The sequence below is a fragment of the Taeniopygia guttata genome, chromosome 13 (assembly GCF_048771995.1).
Source record: "Taeniopygia guttata chromosome 13, bTaeGut7.mat, whole genome shotgun sequence".
In the NCBI taxonomy this organism is placed as follows: Eukaryota; Metazoa; Chordata; class Aves; order Passeriformes; family Estrildidae; genus Taeniopygia; species Taeniopygia guttata.
The window spans coordinates 6,567,232-6,580,855 of record NC_133038.1 but is presented as its reverse complement, the minus strand read 5'-3'; the positions used below and the strand labels follow the sequence as shown (position 1 = coordinate 6,580,855).

Sequence of the window (13,624 nt, the reverse complement as noted above, 5' to 3'; positions counted from 1 at the left end):
AGTTCCCCTTCCCAGGCTTGGTATTGTTGCAATCAAGAAGTAATTGCAGTTGTCTGATCAAGAGAAAGAGGAAAGTCCACAGGATGTTTTTTACATTGTGAAAAAAAGGGAAGCTCAGCATTATGGAGACATGCCATTTTTCTTGAATACAGTGGAGTTATTTCAAAATTTATTAATGGGTCTTTTCCATACTATGAGACTTTCTAAAACTTACCATTGTGTCTATTGCATACAAAAAAAAAACCCTACAATGACTTTCTTATGATCTTAGTTCTTTTTAAAATGCCCTTGTGATACTGCCTGCAGGTTTTGGTTTCGTTACTGATAGTGATGCAAATACATCTGGAGAGCATTTCCCCTCATATATGAATTTGCTGGGTCTCAGGGGTCACACTTGGTTTGTTTCAGGGAAGTTCCCATTGGCTCTGAAATGAGTGTTAGCAAAGCTTATATACAGCTGGGATATTTCATTTACACGGCAATTGATGGACTGAAGCAGTGGGATTACTGAAGGAGGAGGGAGGGTGATGTTAGTAATAATGATGTTAGCACAACCTTTGTGAAGAGATTTTATGGTGATGGAGGCCCTCAGCAATGGGCAAGGCAACCTTACACTGCTTTCATGTTAGTGAGTGAGCACAGACCTACCCTCAGATGAATTGAGCACCTGTGATTTAGTAAAAGAAGCTCTGCTTCTTGCAATTATCCCTTATTGTATATCCTCAATGTATTAACTTGTTTTGCATCATTTGCGTGGGCCTGATGCCACATCCTGGAAACTGAAGGAAGGATGAGCAAAAACCCAGAATATGGGCAGGGAGATGATGAAAAGAGAAATTTGTATTTGCTGAAGTGGCAAGTGAGCATATCTCTGGGCTGACAGAGCATCCCATTCAGTCAACCTTGCTTTCTTTCACTTTCAATGTTCTGTTCCTCAGTCTCCTCCAACACTGATTTAGAAAATACTCTGGGTTAATGATTTCTTTTTTCTTCCAGCTGAATAAAGTGTATTGTTATATTAATATGAGCTATTTCTCTTCTGGGGAATTTGTTCATCCATTTTCGCTATGAGAAAGCATTCAGACTTGGAAACCCCAAGCTGACTTTATGTAGTGATTTTGCTTCAATGGAGGTAAAACTGCAGACCACAGAGCCTCTTCTAGTTGCTCCTCTGAAAATCTCATTCTGTGCTTTAAGTCTCTGGAATTATTCTTTTTACTTTTGTTGATGTTGGGGTTAGTGTATGTATTTGCCATTGCACTAAGAAATTGGGGTGCATTCTGTTCAAACCAGCAGGCCCTGGGGAGGCCTGAAGTTCTGTCTGTGCAATGGCTGGAGTCTGAAGGCATCCAAGGGTCTCTGTTCCCTGCCTTTCAGTGGCATTTTCTGTGAGAAAAGGAACAATGTGAGAATCTCTGGAAGAGGCGTGATTCCTCTTATCCTGAAATAGGCTCCTAAAAATGTCTTTCTGCTGTGACAACAAAGGAAGCTTTGGTTAACTAGCTCAGATATTTGACTCTTCAGCCTCTGGGGCAGTCTGATGTCGTGTGATGTTGTGCTGAACACGATCTGTGCAGGGGGCTCTTCCCATCCAACTGCACCTCCAAGCACTCCAACACCAGGGTCTGTTGCCTTGCCTGAGCACTGTATTCCTCCTGAGACACCAAGTGATGTCTCTAGCTCAGGTACAGCATCCCAGCAGATGCCTGCACTGCTTCCTGGCTCTGCATGGCTGTGCTGTGGGGTGCAGCAGAGTGCCTGGAGCTGGGAGGCACCGTGGTGCTTCCCTTCCCTTCCCTTCCCTTCCCTTCCCTTCCCTTCCCTTCCCTTCCCTTCCCTTCCCTTCCCTTCCCTTCCCTTCCCTTCCCTTCCCTTCCCTTCCCTTCCCTTCCCTTCCCTTCCCTTCCCTTCCCTTCCCTTCCCTTCCCTTCCCTTCCCTTCCCTTCCCTTCCCTTCCCTTCCCTTCCCTTCCCTTCCCTTCCCTTCCCTTCCCTTCATCACTCGAGGTCTGAAGCAGGAGGAAGGTAAGGGGTGGTTTAAGGTCAGCTGCAGTTTCCAGTTTGTACTTGTGGCTGTGTGTGTAATTCTGATGTATGAGTAACAGGCTCCTCTCCCCTGCACGCAGCATCCACTCCGAGCTGAAGTGACAGTAGAGGCAGAAGGCCAGGAGCTCGTCTTGGAACTGGAGAAAAATAGGTGAGTGTGCTTGTGCCCTGCATTGTGATCCCACTTCCATAATGAATAGGGATTACAGTGAGATCAACAGGAAAACCTCCACTGACTTCAACAGGGTTTTGATAAAGACAGGATGTGGAAGTCCTTCACTGGATTTCAAGGTTATTCTGAGTCCCCTCAGACGTAAATCAGCCAAGGAGCACATTATAGCAGAGCTTTGTCAGCAAAAAAACAGATGGTGACCTGGCCCTCAGTGTGTAAACTTATTTTTGCATCATAATTCTTCCTACATTAGCTAGAAAATGTTGCTGAGATGAAGCTCCCTATTTACCAAATGGCTCAGTGCTTTAGAGTCAGTGTGACTCTAATGAGGATTTCATTTGCTGTGATCCAAAGAGGTCCTTCTCTGCTTCCTAGAAGTGATCTGACAGTCTCAATTCCATTAGTGCCCTTCATGCCAAAGCAGACTGAAAAATTGGTTTTGCATTAACTGAAATGTAGCCTCCTCTCAGGCATGTGAGAGCAATGCTGTGTGCTGTCATAGGGTGTGATGCATATTGAATTCAGCTGAAGCTGCAGGAGATTAAGGTAGGGAGGAGGATTCTGGTCTGGAGGCCACCCCAGAGCCCCTGTGAGTACATGAGTTTCCAGCAGTGGAATAGCAGCTGGGAATTTAGTTGCAAGAAGCTTGTCTTTGCTCAGCAGTCCACTTGCACTGCTGGTGTTTTATTTATTTTTAAATAGGTTTGAAGATTTATCTATGGAAATACAACCAAATGTTTGTCTGCTAGAATCAGTAGGAATAATAACCTCAGAATAATGACCCTGTTTATATTTTAAGTGTATTTTATGAACATCCCAGTCACAAAGATTGAGGGCTCAGCTTTCCTCCTAAAGGAGTGAAAGTGTTAGAAGGTCTTACTAGTTCTGGTGGCAGAGCATAAACCTAAATGATAGTCAGGGTGTTTTGGAGGAAAACCGGGGGTTTTTTGTCACTTTCTGCAGTAAAGCCTGGGATGTGATGGCTGATGGAAGGTAAGTATGAGGTGTTTTCTGTAAAAAGTCACAAAACCTACTGAGATTTCCAGTGCTGCAAAAACTGGATGCTTTTCAAAGGCAGTCATGCAACTGTGTAGAACTAAACAGAAACAGCTATAAATTCTGTGTATTTTAGCATGTTTCAGCTGGGAAAATAAAGCCAAGCACCATGAGCACTGCTAAGCCAGAATTGTCTGGAGGAATAGCTGCTGCTGAAGACAGTGGCCCCGTGCCAGCTCTGAACTGAGCCTGGAAGCAGCACAACCTCTGATGCTGCTGGGGGTCTCCTTCCAGGACTGCCAGGCCTTGCTGATTCTGCAGTTGCTATGCAAAGGTGAATATTTCTGGCACAGCAGAAGCTGGCCAGAGAAAGGATCCTTGCTGAGTTCACGTTTGAGCTCCAAGCACGGTGGTGATGTAAGCTCCAGGTGCCGTGCTATTTCCAGCACAGAAAAGCCCTTTGCTGGTGTTAGTAAACAGAGTTATAATAATAGAAGGTTCCTATTGTGTTTATTTCCTGAAGTGCATTTTCATTCATTGAGATGTATACACATAGGCTTGGAAGTGTGTGCACACACTTCCACTGCAGGATGGATCCTCTTTACAAGTGCTGATGAAATGGCACTTGGTTAAAAACCAGCTGGTTTATCTTTATTTTCAGTGGAAAATGTAGGTGATTCATAGATAGCAGTGCTTCATGTGGGAGTCTTGCTAGGCTTCAAATCTTTGCTCAAGAAAGGTGATGGTACAATCACAAAATGCAATTAGTGGAAAGGCTCCACTTCTCAGAGACTTGTGAAAGTGCTGAAGTAGTTTAGAGACTTAAATTAAAAGAGGAATGATGAAACCATGTGTATCAGCATCCAAAGAGCACTTTTAAGTGGGGGCAGACCTCTTCTCCTTGTTGAAGAGTGTGGCAAGGCAGAGCCCAGCCTGGCCTCTCACATTCCCAGCCTGGGGTTGCTCCACAGCACCCAGGAGCTCATCACTGCTCTGGCTTGTCCTACAGGGGAAGATGAGGTTCTGGGTGAGGTTTGGGCTGCTGAGTAGCTGCAGCATCCAGGACTTCTTCTGGGAAGAGTTTGTTGCCCAGGCAGCAGGAGAGAAAGTGAAATCCCCCAAGAGGGAAATGGCCCTTCAAAGCTGTACAAAACCTGCAAGCTCCAGGGGCATAGGAGAACTGAAACTTCAAGTAAGGTACCTGAGGTTTTTTTAACTAAAATAAAAAGAGAAATGGCCCTCAGAGAAATGAGCCATTTAATTGCTCCAGTTTAGAGGAGTCTTTGGAAACCAGCTGCGGTGCTGTGCTCCCCCTCTGTCCCTGGGCTCAGCACAGGGATGTGAATGCACCCACCTGGCCCACATTTTACTCTTGTATCCACATCCCAGACTCAGCATGAAATTGGCATAATTTGGGTTTGGTTGGGATATGATTTACCCAGTGGTTCCCAAAACTAGAAAGGAGATATGCCAGTCCACTGAAACTGCTTCAGGTGAGGTTCTTGGTGGATCAGGCAGACTTATTGCACATTCCCCACTCTCCTTCTGGAGAGACAACTGGTAAAATTGCTTTGAAAAGTGAAGGAAGAGTCAGAATCTGTACTTTGGTAGGGATGCTAGCTTTGGAAGACACATTCTAGTTTCAATATGTGGTAGAAATGTTCACACCATCCAAATTCATATTCCATATGAAAAGGACATCATGTTCATCCACAGAGGTGAAACACAAATTATTGCATATCTTGCTTCAGAGCTGTCCCCAACCCAGTGTTTTGTAATAAGCTCATCACACATCTGCATTTGGACTTCATATATCTGTGAATACAATTATTGCATTAGCAGTTAACATAATATTGCATTATTTCCTGTCCAGGAATTTGATAAGAAGTCAGAAGCACACTGGAGTTTCAAGCAGAGTTCATGACACACTAGCATTTCAGGATAATGACAAAATATATCACTCAAATTAAAATGGCTTGTTTTAAATGACTCAAATCTATGTCCTGCAGCTGTGGGATTGGAAAGCTCAAAGCTGCACAAACAACAAATATATGGAAAGTTGCCTATAAAGCAGCTTTAAATTTGGCTGGGGCTTAGGAGCGGAAGAATCCGAGTTGCAAACCTTGGATGAAAAGTGACTTTTTTTAAAAAGGCATTTGCATTTGTTAATAAAAAGCAGCTTTGAGCCAAGCAGGGACAGGCTGAGAGCCTCTCAATGTGTGTGGCAGCACTGCCTGGGGTGAGCCTTTTCTTAGTGAATAGGAGGGCTCCCACTTGCACAGCAGAAACCTGCATGGAATTTGTCTTCTCACCTCAGTGAAGGAAAGGGAGCAAAAAGACCTCCCTTCTTCTCCTTTCTTTCTTCTCCCTTCTTTCTTCTCCCTTCTTTCTTCTCCCTTCTTTCTTCTCCCTTCTTTCTTCTCCCTTCTTTCTTCTCCCTTCTTTCTTCTCCCTCCTTCTTCTCCCTCCTTCTCCCTTCTATTCTCGTGTCTCTCATGGGAAGCACAGACTCGGGAAAGGCCCTCTCAGCTGCCAAGGGTATTGGAGGCTTCTCCAGGGGTGTCCCTCCTGTGTGTGAATCCCTGGGCCAGCCTGGGGCTGTTTGTTTCAGCTCCTTATTCTGGCCACTGCACTGGGTGGCAAAGCCCCAATGGAGATGTGCAGGAACTGCCTGAGGACACAGCAAAGGAGGCCCAGAGCTCATCTGCTCTGACCTCAGGGACCAACAAAAAGTTGGTTTTAGGCCACTCTGATAGGGAGCAGCATCATTTCCAAGCTCTGCTGGCCCCACCTGGGTAGGTGACAAGTGCTCCCACCCAGCCTGGTGCTCTCAGTGGTGCAGTAAAAGATCTGTGTGTCACTTGTATTCCAGAGTTTCCTGCTTTTGCACATTTCCAGGGCCTCTCCTACCAGCTGAGTGAGGAAGTTGCTGCCCATTTCTGAGCAGGAAGGAGATATGAGATTATTCCACTGGTGGGCTACACATCATCAGTGTCTAATGGGCTTCCTTCATGGGCAGGGGTTAAGGGTTATGCAAAGGGGAAATTGAGTTTATCCTGCTCTACTGTCTCTCAGAATCATCAGAAAAACAGGGGTGGGATCTGGAAAGCCACAGCTGCTTTTCAGCTTCCTGATTCCCTCAGGATATTCAGTGATTCCTCTGTGTGGGGCAGAGAGGAGGAGACTGGGAAATGAAACCTTTTAAACCTTTGGTGCACTGACTCATTATCAGCCAGTTTTCCATTTATTTCATTTCCTTTTTCCTCTCTGGGTAACCTTTATGGTTCCTATTGGTAAGTCAAGGGTCTATGTGATAAATCTTGCTTGGGTTCTGTAACACAATTTACAGTGAATGTCACAGATGATGTGGGTGGGAGAAGGGGATGGAGAGTCTTTAGTCTGTGATGGTTTCCCAGACCTTAAAAATGGCTTGTTTAGTTCCACCTCAATAGTTGGAAAGCCACTTTTTCCTGCCAAACTGCTGTGTTTACACAATAAAAATGTTCTTAGCAAAAGCTCTAGAGGAAGGGAGCTTAAGAGCTCCAGGATTCATCTGGATAGAACTCATCAAGAAGAAAAAAAAAAAAGGATTTCATTGGTTTTATGAAGTGCCAGGTTTTGACTGCAATATTCCAGAGGCTTGAAATCTCCCATTTCCCACTAGTGGATATGGAAAACAGGCCTGCCTGCTTGTGTTGTGATGAGTCATGTGTTGGTGTGTTCTAGATGGGGCCACTTCAGGTTTTGATAATAAATTTTGGCTTTAGGGAACATTTATGTGACTGAGAGGCAAGAGTTCACATTCCCCTTCTTACTCTACTTGGATCCTTTTGAGAGGCAATGGAGTGGGACCACAAATTGTAGATGGAAATCTCATGTCTAAAGTTTCTTGGGAAAATCAATTCCCTCCACCCCCAGATGCAGTCAGCCTGGCTGGACAAATTTATTGTGATTTGAGGAAAGGGACAGGGAATGAGATGTAAGAGAGTGCAGGCTCCACTTTTCTTGGTCCCATGACTGAAAAATCAATGTCAATGTTTCTCATGAGAGCTTCATGGACCATTTGGCTTTTGTTTTTTAGGAGGAAATAAAAACCATGTCCATCTCCTAGACACTGCTGGGTGTTTCTAAACTGGCAGCTGTCCATGCAGACTAGCCCCTCTGTAAAATGAATTCAAACAAGGTTGCTGATGGAACCAAATTATTAAAAGTCCTTCTTGCTCTAATTAGGAAGAACATCAGAGTGCTGCTGGGCACTCTGGGTGCCTGTGGGTGAGCTCAGGCTGGTGCAACTGAATGTGTTCATGGCAGCCCTGAGCTCCTCTTAGGCTTGTGCTGACAAGTGATGTTTTATAGGCAAAAATTCTCCCATTTATCAGGAAAATAGGGGTGAGGTTTTCCAGAGCAGCTGGGAGATGTGCACTCCCTCAAGAGGACATGGTCATGCAAGCAGGGCTCCAGCTTTCCTTCTGAGGATTTTGGGAGTGTTTGGGTGTGCCGTGCAGCCCCTCTTCCTCCAGCTGCTCCTCTGCTCCTCAGCAGCAGCCAGATGAGCTGAAAGCCACGTCCTCTCCCTGTCCCCAAGTGCCACAGGGACAGCTGCCTGCCAAGAGAGCTGGGTTTGCCCCGTGCCCTCAGCCCGTCCTGCTGAGAACCATCTCAGTCCATGAGTGGAGTGTGTGACCCCCTGTCCCAGCAGAGCCAGGCTGCCCTGTGCTGCCAGCCCTGCACGCAGGGGGCAGGGCTTTGTGTCCAACAATGATATCATTGACAGGCTGGAGCGGGACCAGCACGGCCCCAGGACCATCGGCAGGAGCCGCTGGGGCCATCTGCACACGATGGCACCGAGCCACTCGCCCTTCCTTTGGCTTCCTCACTTGCATTCGACCTGGCTCCCAGGGCTTCCCAGGGAACAAACCCTGCCAAGAGCAGGAGATTCCACCCTCAGCTTGGAGGCTGAGCTGGATCTTAGGGATTGACTGGTCCTGCTGAAAGCTGCTCCCTGTTGGAAAGGTGTGTGCAGCTTTCTCTGGCCCCAGAGCGACTGCAGCTGCTATCAGCTTTAGCAAAGGAGGCTGCTCCATCCCAACCAGCTTTTTCTCTGACTTCATCAATTCTTCATGCTGATAACTCCTCTAATGAGAGACTCAGTGCTGCCTTTTAGGAAGATGATGTGTGCTAGCAATCTGCCAGCTGCCTGACTGGATCTCAGAAGCCTTTAAGTGATGTTATTTTGCATCCAGACTTTTGCAGCTTCAGCGTGAGCTGCTGGAGGAGTGGTCACTACAGAGGCATGTAATGTAACTGAGAAGAAAGAACCGAATTGTGCCATTTTTTTTTTTCAGACTTTCCCTCTCCAGCAAGGAGGTGAACTCTGTGTTCTTCTAGAAACTTCCATCAGTGCTTTGCAGGGCTGAGCTCCCTGGAATCAGCTGGTCAGCCTGGCAGGGATGTTGTCCTGAATTTATGGCAGGGAAGGTTTTTGGGTATGGGTGTTTCTATGCTGTTTATCCAGCAACTAGTGCATGTGGAAATGAGTCAAGACTGGCGGATAACTCTGCTGCACTCTTGGTGACAGGAAGGTTTGTTTGCTGTTTATTTACAGTTTGGTGGAAAGCTTGGTGCTTGCAAAAGAAGTGAGTTGGGCGGGGAATGAAATTTTACAGGCTCAAAATAAGACACCAAGGGTGTTGCAAGATGTTCTGTTGTTTTTCCTCTTTCCTCACTGCCTTCCCCATCACACTTTGTGCAATCCCCTGTGATAGCCCTTTCTGGCAGTGCTGCAAGAGTTCCAGGGCACCCCTGCATTATGCCTGGGAACTGCCTTCAAAATAGGACTGTTTCAAGCTCAGAATAAGAAACTGGACTTTTCTTAGGGACACTGTGGTGTAGAGTAGGAGTCAACTGGTGCAGAGAGGCTTGCAAGCTGCAACATGGAGATGCCTAAATGTCCCTAAAAATTCAGTCAAAGCTCCTTAATCCACTCTAGGAGGGGCTGGAGCCCCGGTGCTCGAGTGGGAAGGGATGTGCACACCCCTTGTGCTGAGTGGCCTCATCCTGCGCCCTCCCTGGGCAGGAGTCTCAGCTCTGAGGAGCCTCCCGGGGATGCTGAAGGGGAGATCAAGTGGCTATTCATGGCTAATGCTTTCCAAGAATAAAGGAGCAGGAGGAAAACACAAGCGTGCTTGTTTGGGAATGAAACAAGCAGGCTGTGCAAAGCCTCAGCTACTGAAATCCACGGGCTGGTGTCTGGCTGTATTAGCACAGGGCAGACCACACTGCTTTACTCTCTGCCCCTGACACAGACCAGATACCTGCCAGAGCATTGCTCAAGGCAATTTCCTGCCAGTTAATGCAATCTGGTGATTAAATATTTGTTTCTTGCACCCTTGCTGAGCAAGCTGCTGCAGTCAGGGAGATGAAGGGAGTTATGTTCTGTGGGATGTTGCTTATCTTGGGTTTACAGACCTGGGACAGCTGAACGAGGCAACCTTGCCTTCTGATCACTGACAGACTCTGGTGATAAGAATTAACACATCAGAAAGACATAAAATGAGCTTTCCTGGGCTATGCTGAACTTTCAAAGTGGAGTTAAAAGCTGCTGTTTTCCTGACATCAGATGCTATCAGACACAACAGTGGCACAGTTGTCTGTTGTTAAGCTGTGGGTACTTGTTCAGCTGTCTGAGCCCTTGGATGCCAGGTGGGTGAAGCACTTTCAAACACTGATAAAAGGTTTTGTTTCCTGTTGTTCTGGTGTAATCGAATTAGATATTACAGGCACCCAGTCCCTTTTTAAGCAGAGATGCTTTCAAGGTTGATGAGATCTGACTGACAGGTACCAAAAGCCAAGATGGAAAAACCTTTGTGATGCAGCTTTCTTCATCCAGTTTAAAGAAATCAGACAAAGAAAAGAAGAAAACTTTTTTTTTGCTACTTTTTAGTGGTTTAGTTCTAAAATCTGGCACATGACATGCTTTAAACAGGGATGCAAAGGGATTGAGCTGCAGCTGCATCTGACAACACATTGCCAGGGTGCATGTGGCATCCTCATGGGTGGCAAATGTGGCACTTTGGTGGCCTGACAGCACCGTGGGGTTGCTGCAGGAGTGTTTCAACACAGGGCATGTTCTGTGATGCTTCTCCAGATTTTTTCAAGACAAACTATTGTTTTTAAAAACGGATTTAAACCTATATTTGATGGCTGCTGAGATGGACACAGGATATGACCTTCTTGGTTTGGCCCAGATTTTGACTTGCTGTACTTCTTACATCACTGTTTAGCAAATGCAGATGTTTAAAAAGAAGGAGAAGGCTGTTTCCTCTGGAACAAAATCAAAATGCTTTCTATTCAGTGCACAGGAGCTCCTTTTATAGACTTTTGGTCTGATTCTGGGTTGAAGACAGGAAGAATATTGTGTACATGGGGATGACATGAACAAATTCAAATTGGGGAATCAGCATTTTCCTATAACAAAAATGTGAACCAACTTCTGGGCAGCAGATGAAAAGCAGATAGAGATTGATTTATGATTGTTCTCGGATTTGGGCAGTGGAGACAGTCTGGGTTTGAGCTGAGGACTCACACCAGCACTCAGATATGGCCTGTATTGTGTTTGCTATGTGGGACTTGGTGCTTTTAATTTCTATTATTAATTTATTTATATTATGTATTAATTATATTTACATTATTATTAATTATTTTATATTTATTGTATTTCTTTTATTATTAATTTGTTATGCCCCAGTATATCTGGGGCATAATTTGGCAATAGAAAGAAAACTGCACAGAGACTTGTACCCATTAAGGGTCAGTGATTAGGTTGGGATGCTGGTTCTTTAAAAGTCCTCATGTAAAAATTGAATTGTTTACTTGCAGCTGTTGGAATTGGATCCTGGTGCATTATTGAACTCAGGGACAGGCTCTCTGTTATTGTTTTAATTTAATAAATGGCTTGGAAAAGCACTTAGATGGCTTGTGGGGCCCTTCCAGGAGCGGATGTGTTCCGTGAGAGGTGCTCAGCTCCTGCCAGGGCAGTGGAGAGATGGAAGTGGCCAGGTCAGCTGTGCTCCCACCTTCTGTCCCTCTGCCATCCCACTGTGCTCTGCACAGGTCACACAGCCCATGGGGATTGTCCTGCCGTGCATCCCATGGCTCCTGGGCCACCAGGAGCTGCTCCCTGAACGAGTCCTGGCAGGAGGGACACGCTGAGAGCAGAGAGCAGAGCACAGCTGGTGTCCTGTGCGTCCCTGTCTCTCACCTGCCCTCTCAGGGTGGTTCAGGTAGTTCACACTATGGGTAGAAAGCACAGACTGCCCCAAATCCACAGCAGTGGCTCACAGCAGCAGGAATATTTACAGTGGCTTCAGAAAGAGATAGATCTAGCTTATTTTCCAGCCCCTCTAAGAAGCAGAAATCCAGATCAAAAGGAAGGTCTTACCATCTTGATGTTCAAATTTACCTTTCTTTCACCCCCTCCACTGTGTCTGCAGAAACCTCTTTGCCCCAGGCTACACTGAGACCCACTACAGCCAGACTGGCCGAGCCCAGAGCACCCCCCTGAGCCACACGGTGAGTGCAGAGACCCTTCCTTCCCTCCTGTGCCTGCATGGCACCCCAGGCTGGGGCTTTGACAAGTAGGTGAATCTCTTCCTCCTGAGCCTTTTTGGTTTTTTTTAAGGGCACAGATCCCCACAGCTTAAAGCTAAAGGGGAAGGCAGTCCAGCTTTCTGATCTGGGAGGTTCCAGTGGGAAAGCTGCTCCATCCCCCAAAAATGGTAAAAACATCTTTCTGTTTTGCCTGAGCTCTGTTATAAGAGCCAAGGTCAGCAGCCAGCATTGCTCCCCTCTCTCTGGGTGCTGGGGAATTGTTTATTCCTCAACTGCTCACCCTCTTGCTTTTAGTTTTGCTACCCTGTTCCCCACACCAGGGACCTTCCAGCCTTTGGGGAAAACAGCCCCTCTAAGCCAGCTCCCGTTCAGTAAAAACCCCATAAATTACTGATCTCACACAGGCTTGGCTGCCTCTGCTGCAGCAGCACAAAGATGTGCATTGGTCACAAAGCAAAAATAAGAGATAAAATTCCCATGAGATCATCTTTCCTACTGCTGCCCCGGGGCGAGGGGAAGGGATATAATGAATATGTTGGCGTTTCTGCCCCAAACCCTCCTTGTCCCTGCCAGAGGCTGCCTTTGTCCCACCAGCAGCCCCCACTGCCCACAGTGTCACCCTCCCTGGGGCTGCAGCCCCATCCCAGGGACCTGATCCAGGGCAGCTGCCATCCATGGGCAGCTCCTTTTGCGGGCAGAAATCCTGGGGTCTGCCCCAACCATCCGAGTCCTTCCCGGGGGGATTCAAAGCTCTCCATTTTTGCTGGCAACAAGGAGCTGCTTGATGCTGTTCCATGCCCTGGCACAGGCGCAAAGGCCGAATTTCGCAGCGGAGGCACGGAGATTTAGCGGGGAGAGGGAACGGCAACCGGAGTGTCGGCAGCGCTCGCAGGGGACTCGGCGGTGCCCAAATGTGTCCCTTGAGCCGTGTCCATCCCGGCTGTGCACTGCCAACCCTGCCTCCTCTCTGCCTTGCAGGAGCACTGCTTTTACCACGGCGTCGTGCGCGGCTGGCAGCGCTCCAGCGTCTCACTCAGCGCCTGCCGAGGGCTGCGGTGAGTGCCTGGGGATGCTGGAATCAGGCAATGCCCCTGGGAATGCCCCTGGAATGCCCCTCTGAATGCCCCCGGGAATGCCCCGGGAATGCCCCTCTGAATGCCCCTCTGTATGCCCCTGGTAATGCCCCTGGTAATGCCCCGGGAATGCCCCTCTGAATGCCCCTGGTAATACCCCTGGGAATGCCCTGTCAATGCCCCTGGTAATTCCCTGGGAATGCCCCTCTGAATGCCCCCGGTAATACCCCTGGGAATGCCCCCAGGAATGCCCCTGGCAATGCCCCGGCAATGCCCCCAGGAATGGCCCCAGGAATGGCCCCAGGAATGGCCCCGGGAATGCCCCTGGCAATGCCCCTGACAATGCCCCCAGGAATGGCCCTGGGAATGCCCTGGGAATGCCCCTGCTCAGGTGTTGCCTCCAGAGCTCTTCTCCCAGCAGCCTGAGTCCCTCTGAGTGGATGGACCAGCTCTCAAAGGTCTCCCTACCTGGGCATGAAAAGGGGGATGTTGGGGAAAATGAAGAATTTGGGGTGTCATTGGTGGCTAAGCAGCTCCAGGACTATTCTGTGTGCTTCCAGTGTGGACTGTACAATGATAAATTTTGGGTCCACTGCAGCAAAAGACTCTTGCTGGTGGCTCAGGGCTGCATCTGTCGCAGGCAGGGACAGGATTCACCATGTCCCAGCCCAGTGCTCTACACTTGTGCAGAAACTTTCTCCCACTCTCTCACAGCTGGCAATTTCCTG

At 47.6% G+C, this 13,624-nt stretch overlaps 1 protein-coding gene across 1 annotated transcript in view; it reads left to right on the top strand.

Annotated features, from left to right (window-relative positions):
• Positions 1-13,624, top strand: part of ADAM19 (ADAM metallopeptidase domain 19) — a 32,797-nt gene that overhangs the window by 1,913 nt on the left and 17,260 nt on the right. Inside the window, exons 3-5 of the mRNA XM_030283918.4 lie at positions 2,126-2,196; positions 11,706-11,784; positions 12,802-12,878. Coding sequence (XP_030139778.4) covers positions 2,126-2,196; positions 11,706-11,784; positions 12,802-12,878 — 227 coding nt within the window. The remainder of the gene's footprint in view (positions 1-2,125; positions 2,197-11,705; positions 11,785-12,801; positions 12,879-13,624) is intronic.